Here is an 18,846-nt window from a genome sequence, read left to right as displayed (position 1 = left end):
CACACACACACACACACACACACACACACACACACACACACACACACACACAACTCCCTTTCCCTTCATCCACCTCATCTTCCGTTCTTTCTTTTCTTCCTTTCCGTTTTTCTCTCCACAAGCCTGTTTCTTCCTGTACACTTTCTTCCTCCCTCACTCTCTCTTTCCCTCTTACATTCCTCTTTCCCTCCACATTCCTCTCCTTCTCCTACCCCTTTTCCTTCCACTCCTTCCTCCTTACTTTCTTTCTCCCTCTCTCTTCTTCCTTCATCAATTTTTCCTTCCTCCCTCTCTTCTTCTCTCCACTCCTTCTCTTTCCCTCGCCCTTCCTTTCCTCTCCCCTCCCATCTCCCTTTCCTTCCCTCTCCTTTTCCCTCTCTCCTCTCCTTTCCCTTCTCCCCCCCTCCCCTTACCTTCCCTCCCTTTCCCTTCATTCTCTCCTTTTCCCTCTCTCCTCTCTTCTTTCCTTCCCTTTCTCTCCTGTGACCCTCCTCCTCCATTTCTCTCTTCTCCCCTTCTTCCCTACGTCTTTCCCTCCCTAATATCTCTCCATCTCAGTTTCTGCCTCCTCCTCCTCCTCCTCCACATACCTTTGCCCTCGCTCTTTTCTCCCTCTCGCCTCTCCATCTTTATCCGTATTCCATCTTCCTTTTATTTTCACCCATTTCATCATTCTTTACCCCCTCTCTCTCTCTCTCTCTCTCTCCACTTGTGTTTCCCCTTCCGCTCTCTCTGTCTCTCACTTTTTACTTCTCACCCTCTTCCTCTCTCTCTCTCTCTCTCTCTCTCTCTTTCATAAAGCCTCGTCATCAAGAAAGAACCTCTATGTCTGTGTGGTCTGTGTATCCTGTATTCACCTGTACTAACGATGCTACAGGTTAATTACTTACCTGGAATATCAGCCACGTGAGAGAGAGAGAGAGAGAGAGAGAGAGAGAGAGAGAGAGAGAGAGCTGTATCACGTCTCAAAACACCCGACAGGAAAAAGTGAGAAAGATCACCATTACACAACTAATAAACGAGAGAGAGAGAGAGAGAGAACCATTAACCCCTTCACTACGAGGCCTTAGCTGAATAAAATCGTCTGGAGGTAGCAAGAGTAAACACCATCCCCTAACACCACTTCCTTACCGATTCAGTCACCACTTTTCACGTCAGGATTTGTCTTTTTATATCGGTAACAAACAAACGCGATACTGAGGTGCAATGCGGGGAATAAATCGGTTACGGAGAGGTGTTAGGAGATCCCCAGTGCCGCGGGGGGGTACGTGCTCTCCGTGTGTTCTATATTAATATCACGTTTCCAGCCGCTCAGGTGTAAAATATACTTCTGTAGGAAAGAGGTGTATTGCTGTCTCTCTCTCTCTCTCTCTCTCTCTAGATTATATTAATTTCGTGGTATTTCTCTCTCTCTGTCTCTCTCTCTCTCTCTCTCAGTTCATACTTTCTTCCCTTTCTTTTCTCTCCACTCCCCTACCTCGCCTTAGGCTGTAGAGAGGAAAAGCATATCAGGTGAGAGAGAGAGAGAGAGAGAGAGAGAGAGAGAGGCCGCAAGGCAGGTGAGGTATTGACAGGTGAGTGCCCAAGGTCCTCCTCTCCTTTCCTTCTCTCTCTCTCTCTCTCTCTCTCTCTCTCTCTCTTTTCAATCTTTCCCCCTTCCCATTTCTTGCACACATTGTCTTTTCTCTCTCCCTTCAACGCGTACGTGCATCCCTCCTCATTATCTTCCTCCATCTCCTCTCCTTCTCTCTCCATTGCCTCTCTCTCTACCTTTCTTCCTTCTTTTCCTCCCTCCCTACCTTCTGTCTTCTCTCCTTCCTCCATTTCCCTTCCTACAAGCTTTCGTTCCTTCGTCTCTTCCTTTCTCCCTCCTTTCTTTTCCCTCCCTCCTCCTCTCCTCTCCATTTCCTCACACCATACCCTACTCACCGATTTCCTCTTTTCCTCCTTCCCTCCCTACCTCCTTACAATTCTTTCCTCCCATCTTTCCTCCCTTTTTTTCCTCCCATCTTTCCTCCTCTCCACTTGCTTCATCTACGTAATTTTCTTTTCCTCCCCCTCTCACTCACTTTCCTCCCTGCTCTGATTTTCTCTCCATAGCTTCTGTCGTCCCTCCCTCCTGACTCCATTTTATCTCTCCATCCTTCCCCTCCCTCCCTCCCTCCATTTTCATCCTTTTATCTCCCTTCGTTTAATATTTCCTCCGACATCGACTCTCTCTCTCTCTCTCTCTCTCTCTCTCTCTTTCTCTCCAGCTGTGTACAAGGTATGGGGGAGTATGACGTTATTCTTTTTATTGTTGGTATAATAATAATAATAATAATAATAATAATAATGATTAGTAATAGTAGTAGTAGTATCATCATCATCATCATCATCATCATCATCATCATCATCATCATCATCATCATCATCACCACCACCACCACCACCACCACCACCACCACCACCACCACCACCACCACCACCACCTACCTTCATCAATATCATCACTCTGCTTTTAAATTAGTAATAATATTAATGTCATTATTATTATTATTATTATTATTATTATTTGCTTAATTATTTTTTCACAAATAATGTATAATAATCCTGTTTTTATTTTCCCTTCAATATCTGTCTTTCTTTAAGGTGAGAGAAGGGAGGGAGAGGGGGAGGGAGGGAGGGAGGGAGGGAGGGAAAGTAAGAGGGAGTAAGCTGATTAAGTGGAGGAGCAGGAGGAGGAATTTAGAGAGAGAGAGAGAGAGAGAGAGAGCAAAGTCAGATGATGATAGTGAGTGATAAGGGAGAGAGAGAGAGAGAGAGAGAGGGGTGGCAAAGAACCGAACGTTTAGATGAATTATATTGGTAGATAGATAGAAAGATAGATAGATAGATAGAAAATAGATAAATAGACCCGGATATATAGATACATACATACAGAGAGAGAGAGAGAGAGAGAGAGAGAGAGAGAGAGATATGGGGGGAGAGAGAGAGAGAGAGAGAGAGAGAGAGATATGGGGAGAGAGAGAGACTAAAAACTCGACAACTTGAACGCAAGAGAAGCCTCCTCGAGACTTTAATTTCAACCCTGCCTCACCTGCCTCACCTCTCTTACCTGCCTTACCTGCCTCACCTCTGTTGCCTCCTCACCTCTTTCCTGCCTCACCTACCTGCCTCACCAGCATCACTATCCTGTCTCACCTTACCTGCTCACCTCTTTCCTGCCTCACCTTACCTGCCTCACCTCTTTCTTGCCCCACTTGTCTCACCTTTTTTTTTACCTGCCTCACCTTACCTGCCTCACCATACCTGCTTCACCTCTTTCCTGCCTCACCTCACCTGCCTCACTTGCCTCAACCACCTACTCCCATAATTACTTTCTCTTCCGCGACCACTTCCTGACTCTCTCTCTCTCTCTCTCTCTCTCTCTCTCTCTCTCTCTCTCTCTCTCATCCTCTTTTACTTCCTCTTTCCTCCTTCCTCCCCGTTCCTCATCTCTGTTTTATTTTCCTCCCTTGTTCTCCTTTGCACTTCCTCTTCCTCCCTTCTTTCCTCTCTTCACTTTCCTCACTTTCCTCCCTCCTTTCCTCCTCCTCTCTCCTCCTTCCCTCCCCCCTTTCCATCCTTTGCACATCCTCTTCCTCCTTCCTCTCTTCTCTCTACTTTCCTCTCGCTTCTCTCTCTTTCTTTCCCTCCTTTTCTCTCACTCTTCTCTCCTTCTCTCATCTCCTTTGCTGTTACTCTCCCTCTACTTATCTTTTTTTTTCTCTCTTCCTTCCTTCCTCCCTTTTTCCTTCCATCCTTCTGTCCGTCCTTCCTTCCTTCTTTCTTTCCGTCCTTCCCTTCTTTCTTTTTCCATCCATCCATCCTTCCGTCTTCCTTCCCTCCTTCCTTCCTTCTATCCTTCCGTCCTTCCTTCCTTCCATCCTTCCTACCTACCTACTTACCTACCTTCTCTCCACCGCCCCTCCCTCCCTCCATCCCTCCCTCCATTTCTCCGTGGTATAAATCCGGTGGTATAGCAGGTCCTTAGGGGTAGAGAGAGAGAGAGAGAGAGAGAAGAGAGAGAGAGAGAGGTGGGGGGGAGGGGTGTAAGGGAGGGAAAGAACGAATGTATGGAATATCGATTAGTTTGGGAGTGTAAGATTGAGAGAGAGAGAGAGAGAGAGAGAGAGAGAGAGAGAGAGAGAGAGATGAAAAAGAACAGAGAGGGAGAAAGAGTGTGAGGGGGAGAGTGGAAGTAATGTGAGAGAGGAAGTGGGAGTGAGAGGAAGAGGATGTGGAGTGAGAGGATGGGAGGAGAAGAGGGAGTGATGGTAGTATAAGAGAATTGGAGAGACTGAGAGGTGTGGAGAGGAAGAAGAAAGGAAATTGATAGGGGGAGAGAGAGAGAGAGAGAGAGAGAAGTAATTGAAGGAGAGTAAGGAAAAGCATGAATAAAACAAATCATTAAGAAAAGGTAAATACAAGTGGATTGGAAAAAAGAGAGAGAGAGAGAGAGAGAGAGAAAAGTAAGAAAGTGAGAAAGAGTAAGGGAGAGTTACAGGGATACACAGACCACACAGACCTGCCGTTACGAGGTGTGCGTATTTAATAGAGAGAGAGAGAGAGAGAGAGAGAGAGAGAGAGAGAGAGAAGTGAAACAAAATGAGAGAGGGAAAGGGTTAGAGACGGTGTGAAAATAGGGAAGATATGAGAGAGAGAGAGAGAGAGAGAGAGAGAGAGAGAGAGAGAGAGGCATCATTACCTTCAGCTTATAGGTCCCACCAGCAACCACCCTAACAACCTATTCTCTTTTATGCTGCCTACACCTCTCTCTCTCTCTCTCTCTCTCTCTCTCTCTCTCTCTCTCTCTCTCTCTCTCTCTCTCTCTCTCACACACACACACACACACACACACACACACACACACACACACACTACACCCACACCACTACACCCACACGACACCCACACTACACCCACACCACTACACCCTCACTACACCCTCACTACACCCACACTACACCCACACCACTACACCCACACTACACCCACTAAGCCTAGACAAACAAAAGACTATATTTTTCCTGTGAAATTTTAATATGTTGGCAGAATTTATGAGGCGGGCGTGGTGGTGGTAATTGTGGTGGTGGTAGTTGTGGTAATTGTGGTGGTTTTTGAGTGTGGGAGTTGTGGTGGTTTTTGAGTGTGGTTGTTGTGGTTTTGGTAATTGTGTTTTTGGGTGTTGTAGTTGTGGTAATTGTGGTGGTTTCTGAGTGTGGTAGTTGTGGTAATTGTGGTGGTTTTTGAGTGGTAGTTGTGGTAATTGTGGTGGTTTCTGAGTGTGGTAGTTGTGGTAATTGTGGTGGTATTTGAGCGTGGTAGTTGTGGTAATTGTGGTGGTTTTTGAGTGTGCTAGTTGTGATAATTGTGGTGGTTTTTGAGTGTGGTTGATGTGGTGATGGTCGTGTGGTTGGGTGAGGGTATGGTAGGTATGGTGGTAGTTGTGGTAGATGTGATTGTGGTAGTGTGTGGTGGTTATAATTGTGGCGGTTTTGCTGGATTGTGGTGGTTGTGGATAGTGTGATTTTGGTAAGTGTGGTAGGTATGGTAAATGTGGCAGGTGTGGTAAATGTGGTAGGTGTGGTAAATGTGGTAGTTGCAGTAAATGTGGTAGATGTGGTTAATGTGGCAGGTGTGGTAGATGCGACAGGTGTGGCAGGTCTGGCAAATGCGGCAGGTGTGGCAAATGCGACAGGTTTGGTAAATGTGGTAGGTGTGGTAAATGTGGCAGGTGTGGTAAATGCGACAGGTGTGGTAGATGTGGCAGGTGTGGTAAATGCGACAGGTGTGGCAGATGCGACAGGTGTGGCAGATGCGACAGGTGTGGTAAATGTGGCAGGTGTGGTAAATGCGACAGGTGTGGTAAATGTGGCAGGTGTGGCAAATGCGACAGGTGTGGTAAATGTGGTAGGTGTGGTAAATGTGGTAGGTGTGGTTAATGTGGTAGCCATCATCACCGCACACCTGTAACCATTCAGCCCGAGTTTCCCTTTTTATATATATATATATATATATATATATTTTCTTTGCTCCCTCCAAACTATTTTATTCTCCCTATAAATAAAACAAATAGTAAGTTTATTTATTTATTTACTTATTTTTATTCCGAGCCACCAGGGGGTCGAGGCTGGTCATCTACCCCCCCAAAAAAAAATTAGGTCGTCGGGGTGAAGGGGTGGAGTGATTTAGCCAGAGGTCGTGTTTGTGTTTTTCTTTTCGGGATATTAAAAAAAATACTCGTATGGAAAGGGTTAATGAAGGCTGTCTCACCTGTATCGTTCTAAGGTGTGTTTTTCTCCCTAACATCTCCTCCTTAGCGATTTATTTTTGAGGTGGTTAATGTTTTTTACGTAATATGTGAAGAGTATGGTGGTATTAGAATGATTTTTAAGTAACTCTGAGCGGCGAGTCGTAATCAGCAAAATAAATCGCTTAGGAAGAGGTGTTAGGGAGCTTCCTTAACTGACGAGAATAAGAGCCTGTGAAATATAAATGGCGGACTGATTGACAGGTGTGTTAATTGCAGGTGTGGTGTTAATTGCAGGTGTGTTAATTGCAGGTGTGTTAATTGCAGGTGTGTTAATTGCAGGTGTGGTGTTAATTGCAGGTGTGGTGTTAATTGCAGTGTGATGTTAATTGCAGGTGTGGTGTCAGTTGTAGGTATGGTGTTAATTCCAGGTGTGGTGTTTATTTCAGGTGCGGTGTTAATTGCAGGTGTGGTATTAATTGCAGGTGTGGTGTTAATTGCAGCGTGGTGTTAATTGCAGGTGTGGTGTTAATTGCAGGTGTGGTGTTAATTGCAGGTGTGGTGTTAATTGCGGGTGTGGTGTTAATTGCAGGTGTGGTGTTAATTGCAGTATGGTGTTAATTGCAGGTGTGGTGTTAATTGCAGGTGTGATAAAAAAAACTACGGCTCGACATTTTTTCATAGCACTTCTTCGTGACTAGTGTTAATCTGTTGTTATATTTCAACATTAATGATAGAGAGATGGCAATTACTCAGCCATGATGGTTGTGCAATTTTCATGTGTGTGTGTGTGTGTGTGTGTGAGTGATGCAAGCTTAATAACGTAATATACTCAGGTGAGGTAATTGTCACTAGCTTATAGGATTGGCAGGTGAGATAATTACAACGAGACAGGTGTGTAAGTGATAGTCCAGCTGTGGTAATTATGTAAGTGTGGGACAGGTAAGGGTGTGGTAGAAGTGTGGTAAGTGTGGTAGTACAGGTAGATTTGTTTGGTAGGGTTAGAATTGAACACCTTTATAGTTGTGATACTTATGGGCAGGTAAGTGTTGAGGCAGGTGTAGGTATGTGTTAATTAAGTTTGGTGATACAGGTAATGTGATTGGTTTGACAGGTGAGTGTGTAAGTGTGTGTGTGTGTGTGTGTGTGTGTGTGTGTGTGTGTGTGTGTGCGCGTAAATGTGGTAATACAGGTAAGTACATTAAGCCGATTAGAGTGACAGGTGTGGTAATCGCCGTGTGATGGTGTGTGGTACCTGTGTGCGGTGGTGGTTGTGGTAGTTGTGGTAATTGTGGTAGCCGTGGTAGGAACAATATGGGGCACAAAGCAGCTTACTCCCCCTCATCCTCCCCTCCTCCCCTCCCCCTCCCCACTCTGTTGTGTGAGAAGTGTTTTTGTTTTAGTTACGTGTGTAGATCCTCACCTCCCCCCTCCCCTCCCCTTCTCTCCCTCCCTCCCCCTCTTCCCTCCCCCTCACTCCCCATCTCTCTTTCACTCTTCCTCTCACTACCCTCCCCTTCCTCTCCTCTTCCCTTCCCTTTCCTTCCCTTCCCTTCCCCTCCCTTCCTCTCCCCTCCCCTTCCCCTTATCTGTTATTGTTCCTTTCCCCCCTGTCCTCTCTCTCTCTCTCTCTCTCACCTGTTATTGTCGTTTTTCCTGTATTCCCTCCTTTCACCCACTCCCTCACTCCCCCCTCTCTCATTCACCTCTCTCGTTCATCTCTCCTCCCTCCCTCCCCCCCCACAATATTTGTTATTGTACATTCACCCCTCTCTCTCTCCCTCTTCCCTCTTATCTCTCAGTGTCCCCTCTCTCTCTCTCACACACACACACACACACACACACACACACACACACACACACACACACACACACACACACACACACACACACACACACATTCCTCACCCGTCCTCCACTATTTCCCCATCCACCTAACTCCACAGTATTCCACATCCGCTCCCCACTTCCTCTTCCACACCCCCTCCCCACATACTCCCATTCCCCTACCCCTTCCTCCTTCCCCCTCCCAGCTTCCCCCACCCCACCAAGCATCCCTTTCTCCCCACAACCAACCTCCCCATATCCCCAACCACCCCAACCTCTCACGCCTCCTCCTCCCCAACCCCATCTGACCCCCCCCTACTCATTCCCCAACCCCTCCACACATTGCTCCCACCCTCCATCCCCACCTTCTTCCCCACCTCCCCCTCCCCCTCCCCCACTGTCTTCCCCTCATCCCCCCTCCATATTTCCCCCCCATTACCTTTTACCCCTCCCCCATCACCACCCCATCTCTTCCTGCCCCGCCTCCCCAATCCCCCTCTCTTCCCCATACCCCCTCCCATTCCCCTCCCCCACTACAGCCACCTTTAATCTCTACCCCTCCCCCTCTCCCTCCCCCCCTCCCCTACCATTCTTTCCCCACCCCACTACAGCCACCTTTAATCCCTGTCCCCTCCCCTCCCCTCCCCTCCCGTCCCTTCCCCTCTCCTTCTCCTCTCCTCCCCTCCCCTCCCCTCCCCATTTCCCCCTCTCCCCTCCCCTCCCCTCCTTTCCCCTCCCCTCCCCTCCCCTCCCCATTTCCCCCCCAATCATTAAGAGATAATCACCCCTTCTTGTATGACATCATTAAAAATAATCACTTGTGTTGCTCTGCTTTGATGTGCGGCTGGGGAGGGGAGGGGAGGGGAGGGGAAGGGGAGGGGGAAAGAGGGGGAGGGGAGCGGGAAAGAGGGGAGGTTTCTTATTGTTATTTCTTAGGATGAAGGGGTAAGGGAGTGGAGGGAAGGGAAGGGAAGGGAAGGGAAGGGAGGGGAGGGGAGGGAGGGGAAGGGAGGGGAGGGATGGGATGGGGAGGGGAAGGGAGGGGAAGGGAAGGGGAGGGGAGGGGAAGGGAAGGGAGGGGAGGGGAGGGGAAGGGAAAGGGGAGAATGGGGAGGAGGAAGATGGAGATATTTTATTATTTGTTCTTATAGACATTGAGCGAGAGAGAGAGAGAGAGAGAGAGAGAGAGAGAGAGAGATGAAAAAGAAGAAAGTAAGAAAATAATGTCAGAGAGAGAGAGAGAGAGAGAGAGAGAGTTTGGGGGAGAGAGCAATGTGATGTTCTAGGAAAGAGAAAAGGGAGGAGAGTGAAAAAAGAGGAGGCGAGGAGAAAAGAGAGGAAGAAAGAGAAAGAGAGGGAAGTAGGTCAATAAACACCTGAGGAGGAGGAGGCACGGAGAGAGAGAGAGAGAGAGAGAGAGAGAGAAGAAAGAAAGAAAGAGGGAGAATAAGAGAAATAGAAGAAAATATGTAAGATGAGATTGATGCAAGGGGAGAGAGAGAGAGTAGCGTTAGACAAACTAAAGATCAGCGCCTCCACCTGTTGCTCTCTCTCTCTCTCTCTCTCTCTCTGCCACACACACACACACACACACACACACACACACACACACACACACACACACACACACACACACACACACACACACACACCTAACACGTCAGCGAAAAGTGGTTGGATTTTCCCGTAGAGTTTTACCGGGTAGAGAAACCGAGTGGAGAACCAGGTTTTGTTTAGTCCCTCCAACACTGCACTGTTTAACTGATCCAGGTGTCAGGTAGAGAGAGAGGGAGAGAGAGAGAGAGAGGGGGGAGGGGGGAAGGTTTTAAGACTGAGAAGAGGAGAGGAAAAGAAATGAAGGACGAGGGAGAGCAATTTAGAAGGAGAATGAAAAAGAAAATGGGAAGAGAATAGGAGAAAAATGACGAAGAATGTTGGGGCAAAGGTGAAGATGGTGATGGAGGAGTGAAAATGATGATGGAGGAATGTGAGGGAGGGAGGGAAGGAGGAAGAAGGTGGAGGGAGGGAAGGAGGAAGAAGGGGGAGGGAGGGAAGAAGGAAGAAGGGGTAGGCTGAGACATATATCATAAAGTATTAGGATAGAGAGAGAGTGGTGGTGATGGAGTAAGTTGGTGGAGAGAGAGAGGGAGGGAGGGAGAGAGAGAGAGAGAGAGTGACAATCACAGTGATGAGTCGACGACTTAAGCTCATCTCTCACCCATTACTATGATTACACACACACACACACACACACACACACACACACACACACACACACACACACACACACACACACACACAGCTTGCGTACAGCCGAACGTCCACACAGTACAACACAGACACAGTAAATGTTAGGTAATATATTTCTCTCTCTCTCTCTCTCTCTCTCTCTCTCTCTCTCTCTCTCTCCAACTTACAGATACATAAATTCAGCAGTAAGTAGTCACGTGTGTGTGTGTGTGTGTGTGTGTGTGTGTGTGTGTGTGTGTGTGTGTTTAAGTACCTGAGTAGCAAGCTTGACGTCGGAGAATCAAGAGAGAGAGAGAGGGAGAGAGAGCACATTAACCTCACCTCAATGTCCTTTCTTTAATATATACTTTCAGGCACCAGACGATTTTATTCAGCGTAAGAGACTTGTATATACGCCACAGTGTGTATCCATTAAGTCCTTACCCCCTTGATAACATTTTCATCTATACTCTTTTTATTTCAAGGTGGCGTAAAATTGCCTCCATCCATCCCTCATCATCCCCTGCCCTTCCCCAGCCCTCCGCTTCATTCATCCCCATCCCATACCACCTCTCTCAACCCCCATCCTTACCCCCGTAGCCCCCATCCATCCCAGAACCCCTATCCTTCCCTCCCATCACCCCTGTTCCCCACCTTCCCCATCCTCTTTATATTCCCCACCCATTCCCTGCCTATCCCTTAATCCATCCCCCCCATCCCCAATCCTCCTCGCCTATTCCCCATCCATACCCTGGCTCCATCCTTCCCCCATCCCTTACTACCCCATCCCTTTACCCATCCTTATCCTGTCTTACCCTCCGTTCATCCCCCATCCCTCCTCATCCATTCCTCAATCTTGCCCTCCACCCATCCCCCATCCCTCCCGACCTATTCCCCAACCATACCCTCCATCAGCCTCCCCACCCTCACTCTGCTTTACCTCTCACCTATCCCCCATCCCTCCCCGCCCATTCCTCATCCTTACCCCCATCCCACCTATTCCCCAACCTTACCCCCCATCTATCCCTAATCCCCTTCCTTCCCCACGCCTCCCCCTGACCCCAAATCACGCAGGGTTGTCACAGCAAACTCGCTTCATCATCAACTATTTATCGTAATGGCTTGGAAAATGCGTGTCCACTTTGTATATATATATCAACTGCGTGTTACCGATGCGTGTTAGACGGACCCTGCGAGTGGTATGAATTAACACCGGCGGGGTGGATTAATGTGCTGGTGTGCTGGTGTTAAGGGTAGGAGGGTGGTGTGATTGGGTCGGGTGTGGTATAGATGAATGCGTGGTGTGCTGGTGTTGGAATAGATAGGGAGGGGGGGGGTTACAGGTGCATTTTTCGTAGGTAGTTTTCCCGGTTCCTCTGCTGGTAATTTTCTTTGCTCATGTTTTCAGTATTTTATTTTCCTACTGCCTTGTTTTTCTTTGTGTTTTCATTGTTTTTTTCCTTGATTGTTTGTCCTACCCGTGCGGTGTTTGTTGGTGGGAAGAGGTTGTTGTTGTTGTTGCTTTTGTTGTTGTTGGTGTTGGTGGTGATGGTGATGATGGGGGTAGGGGGGTTTCAAGAATACTCCCCCAGTATCCCTGCTTGTCGTACGAGGCGACTAAAAGGGTTGGTGGTGGGTTAGTGCCCCACCCCGTAAAAAGAACTAACTAAAAAAGCAAATAAAGCGCCTCGGACCCGGACGGACCATACGTTGACGACTAAGGAACGGACAAAGGACATTCTGAGAGTAGGAACGTGGAATGTGAGAGGAGTGAATGATGAAGTGAAAGAGGGAGAGATTGTCCAGGTGCTTGAGGATGCAAAAGTGGATATATGTGGATTGACTGAAACTAAATGGAAAGGTGAAAGGATGAGAGAATGGGAATACGGTGTAGGTATATGTGCGGGAGTCAGTGAGAATGAGAGGGCAAGAGAGGGAGTATGTCTGATGATAAGCAAGAAGTGGAAGGAGAATATAAGAGAGTATGGAACAGTGGGTGCAAGGATTGTATGGGTGAGGATGAAAGTAGGTATACAAGCATGGGCGATTGTATGTGTGTATGCTCCAACAGAGGATCGAGTGGCAAGAGTGAAAGATGAGTTTTGGGCGAGAGTAGAAGCATGTATGGACAAGTTTGAGAGGAGCGAGAGAGTGCTGTTGATTGGAGACATGAATGGCAAAGTCGGGAATGTACGAGTGGATGGAGTGGTTGGTCAGTGGGGTGTGCCAGCAGAAGTAGATGGGAATGGTAGTGCTTTGGTGGACATCTGTGCTGGTAAGGGGTTGGCAATAGCCAACACCTACTTTCGTCATAAGATGATCCACCGGTATACATGGAGAGTAATGAGGAGGATGGATGGTGAACTTGTTGAACGAAAGGCAATGATAGACTACGTGTGTGTGGATGAGCGAATGAGAAGACAAGTGTTGGATGCAAGGGTGTGGAGAGGGTGGGGGAATGGAGTCTCGGACCATCACTTAGTGATGGCCAAGGTAGAGCTGCAAAGAAAGTGGTTGAGGAGGCGAAGGGGAAGACAGGAGGAAACAGCTCCTGTGAGAAGAGTGGAGAAATTGCAAGATAGTGAGAAGAGGACAGAGTATAAGAGCATAGTGGAAGAAAGATTGGGAAGGTATGAGCTAGAGCAGATGGAAGGGGTGGAAGACGTATGTAAGATATTCACGGAAGAGATAAGCGCAGCGTGTGAGGTGATTTGTGGAGTGAGGAGGAGATGCAAGGGTGTGCAAGGGACAGCATGGTGGAATGATGAGGTGAAATGAGCTGTGGAACAAAAGAATAAGGCATATGGTGAATGGTTGGCGAGTAGAGGTAGGGGAGAAGATGAGAGAGAGAAGAGAGAGGTATATGTGAGCAGGAGAAGGGAGGTTAAGAGACTGGTGAAGGAGAGTAAGAAGAAAGTGGATGAAGAGTTTGGGAGGAATCTGAGTGTGAAATGGAGGGAGAGTAAGAAATTGTTTTGGAAGGAGGTAAAGAAAGTAAGGATGTGTGAAAGGGGAAATAGTAGGGGAGTGAAAGATAGGAATAATAGATTGTTGGTAGAGAAGAGAGAGAAATTGAGGAGATGGAAGGAGCACTTTGAGGATTTGTTGAATGTAGAGAGTGAGAGCAGTGTGAGTATAAGTGGTTGGGGAATGGCTGGGAGAAGAAGAGATGAGAGGAGGGAGGAAGAGATCAGTAGGTCGGAAGTAGTGGAAGCGATGAAGAAGATTAAGCTGGGAAAGGCCCCAGGAATTGATGGAGTATGTGGTGAAATGCTTAGGTATGGGGGTGAGATTGTTGTGGAGTGGATATGGAAGTTGTGTAGATTGGCTTGGGAAGAGGGAAGGGTTCCAGAGGACTGGAAATCAGGTATAATTGTTCCTCTGTACAAAGGATACGGGAAAGAGAAGTATGTGGTAACCATAGAGGTATTTGCCTTCTTAGTGTGACTGGTAAAATATATGGTAGAATACTCATTGACAGGGTTAGGCATATGACAGAGGAGCTAGTCGGAGAAGAACAAGGGGGGATTTAGGAAGGGAAAAGGGTGTGTAGATCAGATATTTGTTCTAAGATGTTTAGTGGAGAAGTATCTAGAGAAGGAAGGAAAGTGTACGCTGCCTTCATGGACTTGGAGAAAGCTTATGACAGAATAGATAGGAAAGGTATGTGGAAGGTATTAAGAATATATGGAGTGGAGGGGAAATTGTTGAGTGCTGTGAAGAGTATGTACGAGGGAGCTAGGGCTACTGGTGCGAGTGGATGGTGAGCTGAGTGAGTTCTTTGATCTCAATGTGGGACTGAAACAGGGGTGTGTAATGTCTCCATGGCTGTTTAATATATATATGGATGGGGTCGTAAAGGAGGTACAAGGTAGGGCAGTGGATGTGGGGGTGGCCCTAACGAATGAGGGTGAGATTTGGAAGCTTCCGGTGTTGCTGTTTGCTGATGATACAGTATTGTTGAGTGAAGATGAATGGGAGTTGCAAGGTTTGGTGAATGAATTTGGGACAGTGTGTAGGAGGAGGAAGCTGAAAGTTAATGTAAACAAAAGTAAAGTTATGGTGTTTGAGAGGAATGAAGTCACAGAGTGTGCAGTGAGGTTGGATGGTGAGGATATGGAGAATGTGAGTGCATTCAAGTACTTGGGTAGTGTGATGAGTAAGGATGGAACTTTGGGGGATGAAGTGCGTGAAAGGGTACAGCAGGGAAGGAAGGTTGTAGGCATGCTGAAAGCAGTGATGAGAAATAGGGAAGTGAGTATGGAAGTTAAGAAGTCTCTGCATGATGGTATTGTGATCCCTACCCTGACGTATGGAAGCGAGGCGTGGACCTTGCAAGAGGGGAACAAGTCAAGAGTGAGAGCAGTGGAAATGAGTTACTTGAGAGGAGCATGTGGAGTGACATGGAGGGACAGGTTGACGAATGAAGAAGTGAAGGAACGTTGTGGGGTAGATGTGGATGTGGTTGAAAAGATTAGGAGAAATACACTGAGGTGGTTTGGACATGTGGAGAGGATGGAGAGTGAAAGACTGACTAAGAGGGTGTATGTGGGTGAGGTGGAGGGAGGGAGAGGGAGGGGTAGACCGAGGATGAGGTGGAGGGATGGAGTTGAGAGGTATATGAGGGAGGGGGGGGTGAGTTGGGGGGAGGGGAGTCAAATGGTGGGTGACAGAGTGACTTGGAGGCGTTTTGTCTGCGGCCACCCTTTGCGGGATTAGGGCGTCGGGCTATAGATAGATAGATAGATAGATTATTATTAGTTGTGGTAGTATTTTTATTATTCTTATTATTGGTATTATTATTATTATTACTATTATTATTGTTATTATTATTATTATTATTATTATTATTATTATTATTATTACAGTAACAACAGAGGAAGAAAAAAAAATAATCCATACACCAGATTACAGGCGTCCTCCATTTGTTATTATTATTATTATTATTATTATTATTATTATTATTATTATTATGTTACTACTACTATTACATTATTTAACTATTACATTATTTAACATTTGTTTTTCCTTCCTCCGTTCTGTTATTTAAAAAAAAAAAAAAAAAAAAAAAAATTACTCTTGACATACATACGTGGGATATAACAGACAAATAGCTAAGCAGTAAAATAAGTAGGAAGTTAGCAGATGTCACGACCCTCCTGTGTAGTGGAGATGTAGGTGGGTGATGTAGGGGAAATGAAGTGAGGGGCAAAAGTTTCTTCCTGCTTTGGCCAGTGATTGAGGGAAAGTTATGTTCTTAACTTTTACACATCACTGTAGTACATGTTGTGACACGGAATTGTGGTGGTGGTGGTGGTGGATGTGGTAGTGGTGATGGTGGGTGTCGTAGTGGTGGTGGTGGTGATGGTGGTGATTGTGGTGGTAATAATCATAATAATAATAATAACAACCCTTCCTTCCCGCAGCGCGCCCGTGAGCTGCGCGGTAGTCGAGTGGGCCAGCACGTGATGGCGGCGGCGGCGGTGGTGTGCGGTGTGGCGGCGGCGGTGGCGGTGGCGGCAGGGGTGCTCTTTCTCCTTCGGCGACACGCCCACTCCAAGTCGAAACTGCCTTTGTTAGCATCACCACACACCCAGGACTCGAAGGACTATGCGGTGAGTTTATCTGTCTGTCTATATATCTGTTTATCTATGTATCTATCTATCAGTCTCTTTGTATCCATCTGTCTATCCATCTATCTGTCTCTCTAGTTATCCATCTCTGTCTATCTATCTGCTTGCCTGTCTGTCTATCTGTCTGTCTATCTCTATATCTTTGTGTTTGTTTCTCTCTCTCTCTCTCTCAGTAAAATCAAGATACCTGAGAATTCTTACTGAGAGATAGGTAAGTGAAAGGAAAGGAATAAATGAAGGAATTAGGAAGGAAGGAAGGATGGATGGATGGATGGATGGATGGAAGGAGGATAGGAAGGAATATGGAGAGGAAGAGAGAGCAGACAGGAGAGAGGAAGAAAGATAGAAGTTAAAGAGAGGGAGGGATAGAGAGAGAGAGAGGGGGGGGAAGGGAAGAAGGGAGATAATGAAGAAATACAATGTAGACTCAGTTGAAAGGTGTGAAGGAAGGAGAATGAAGGAATTGAAGTGAAGGAGAAAGTGAATGGAGGGTAAGGCCTAATAAAGATATGATAAGAATGAATAAGGGAATTGAAGAAGAAGGAATGAAGGAGGGAGGAGAAGGAAGAGACTGAAGGAATGAAAAAAAGAAGAGGGTATGAAGGCGAGAGAATGGAGAGCAAATGAAGGAGGGATTGAAGGAAGAAATAGATGGATGAATTGAAGAGGGAGTGAATGAAGGAATAGGTGGGGTGAAGGAAGGAATTAGAGGATGAATGACTTGAAGAGGGAGTGAATGAAGGAATAGGTGGGGTGGAGGAAGGAATTAGAGGATGAATGACTTGAAGACTGGGTGAAGGAGGGAGTGAAGGAAGGAATAAGGAGTAGCGGCAGTAAAAGAGGGAGTGGATGGGGGAAAGAAGGGGTGGAACAATTATGTGTGTAATCAGGACTCACCCAATTCCTCCCCTGTCTAATTGTATGATAATAGTGTGCAAGTTTGGAGCTGGGGAGGGGAAGGAGGAAGGAAATAGGGGAAGAGAGAAGAAGAAGGGAGGGGAGAAAGGAGGAAGAAGGAGGAAAGAAGTAGGGCAAGGCGAAGGAAGTGGAAAGGATGGAGGAGGGGGTGAGAGGGGGAAGGAGGAAGGAAATAGGGTAAGAGGGAAGAAGAGGAGGAAGGGAGGGGAGAAAGGAGGAAGGAGGAGGAAAGACATAGGGCAAGGCGAAGGAAGAGGAAGGGAGACGAGAAAAGTGGAAAGGATGGAGGGGGGGGGTGAGAGGGGGGAAGGAGGAAGGAAATAGAGTAAGAGGAAAGAAGAAGGGGGAAGGAAGGGAGAAAGGTGAAAGGGATGGAGGGGGGGGGTGAGTGGAAGAGAGGGAAAGAAAGAAGGATTTGGGAGGAAAAGAGGGAGGAGAAGGGACAGAGATGCAAGGAGAGGGAGAGAGAGAGAGAGAGAGAATACAGAGGAAAACAACAATAGATTCAGTGTTTGTTTGTGTGTTTTATTTCGAGGCTGTTTGTTTAAGAAGTAAGAGAAAAGAATGGCAGATGAAACGACTTCTTCCTCTTCGTCTCCTTTCCTCCATTTCCGCATTTCCCCTCCCACTTCCCTCCGCCCTCATCTCCTTCCCTTCTATCTTCATCTTCTTAATGCATTTCCTCGTCGTTCCTATATCCTCCTTCCTTCTTCCTTTCCTCTTCCTTTTCTTCCCTCCCTCCGTCACTTCCTTCAGTCATTTTCATCAGATGTTTTTCTTGCTCTCTGTTGTGTTTTTTCTCCTCTTCCTCCACCTCTTCCTCTTCCTCCTCCTCCTCCTCCTCCTCCTCTTTTCTTCTCCCTTTCTCCCTCCCCATTGCCTCTTTCTCGTTTTCTTCTTCCTCACACCTCATTTTCTTTTCGCCCACTCTTCCTTTTCATTCCTTTGGTTTCCTTCTACCTCCCTCTCTTCCCTCCCTCCCTCCCTCTTCTTTTCTTTCTTCTTCTTCTTCTGCTTCCTCTTCTTTTTATTCTTATCATCATCATCATTATCATCATCATCATCATCATCACCTGGACCTCCTTTCCCACCCTAGGGTAGGGTGAGGAGTAGCAACGTCCAGACAGCCCAAGTTTGCCCAATCCAATGGACCACACTTCCATTCACTCATCTTTCAAGCCCCCGGAATCCTCGTTCTATCTGATACGCCTAAAAACTTTCACCCCGTTCTGTAGCTTCACAAACGTATCCGATAGAGTCAGTCCGAACGCTGACACGTTAAAAAGGGGTGCCAAATCCCTGATCATGCACTTCTCACAACATTCATCCAGCCAGCTCGATCTCTTGTCAGTCCCCTGGCCTCACCGACTTCCATACACCTCTTCCTCACACACCATATTATTATTATTATTATTATTATTATTATTATTATTATTATTCCCATTCTCACCTTTCCCAAATCTTAGTCCCGCTCCGTCTGTAACTCTTCACTCCTCTCTCTTCCTTCCTCTTTTCCTCAGCTCCCTTTCAATTTTCCTTTCCTTTTCCCTCCTTCCTTCTTCTTTGTTTTCTTCGTCTTCCCATCATCTCTTCCCACTCTCACTATCCCTTTATTTCACTTCCCTTTTCTCCCTTCCTCCCTCGCTCCTCCCTTTTCTCCCTTCTCCCTCGCTCCTCCCTTCCTTTTCTCCCTTCTCCCTCGCTCCTCCCTTCCTTTTCTCCCTTCTCCCTCCCTCCTCCCTTCCGTTTCTCCCTTCTCCCTCCCTCCTCCCTTCCGTTTCTCCCTTCTCCCTCCCTCCTCCTTTCCGTTTCTCTCTTCTCCCTCCCTCCTCCCTTCCGTTTCTCCCTTCTCCCTCCCTCCTCCCTTCCGTTTCTCCCTTCTCCCTCGCTCCTCCTTTCCTTTTCTCCCTTCTCCCTCCCTCCTCCCTTCCTTTTCTCCCTTCTCCCTCGCTCCTCCCTTCCGTT

The 18,846-nt window shown here is 47.0% G+C and overlaps 1 protein-coding gene across 1 annotated transcript in view; it reads left to right on the top strand.

Moving 5' to 3' along the window:
- The window catches only part of IA-2 (tyrosine phosphatase IA-2), a 158,425-nt gene that overhangs the window by 114,798 nt on the left and 24,781 nt on the right, over positions 1-18,846 (top strand). The window contains exon 20 of the mRNA XM_080286440.1: positions 15,757-15,945. Within this exon, the coding sequence (XP_080142566.1) occupies positions 15,757-15,945 (189 nt within the window). The remainder of the gene's footprint in view (positions 1-15,756; positions 15,946-18,846) is intronic.

Source organism: Coenobita brevimanus, chromosome 14 (genome assembly GCF_032717465.1).
Source record: "Coenobita brevimanus isolate Jiangsu-jjx chromosome 14, ASM3271746v2, whole genome shotgun sequence".
Classification (NCBI taxonomy): domain Eukaryota; kingdom Metazoa; phylum Arthropoda; class Malacostraca; order Decapoda; family Coenobitidae; genus Coenobita; species Coenobita brevimanus.
Note: the sequence above shows the minus strand (reverse complement) of the source record. Positions and strands in the feature narration are given on the sequence as shown.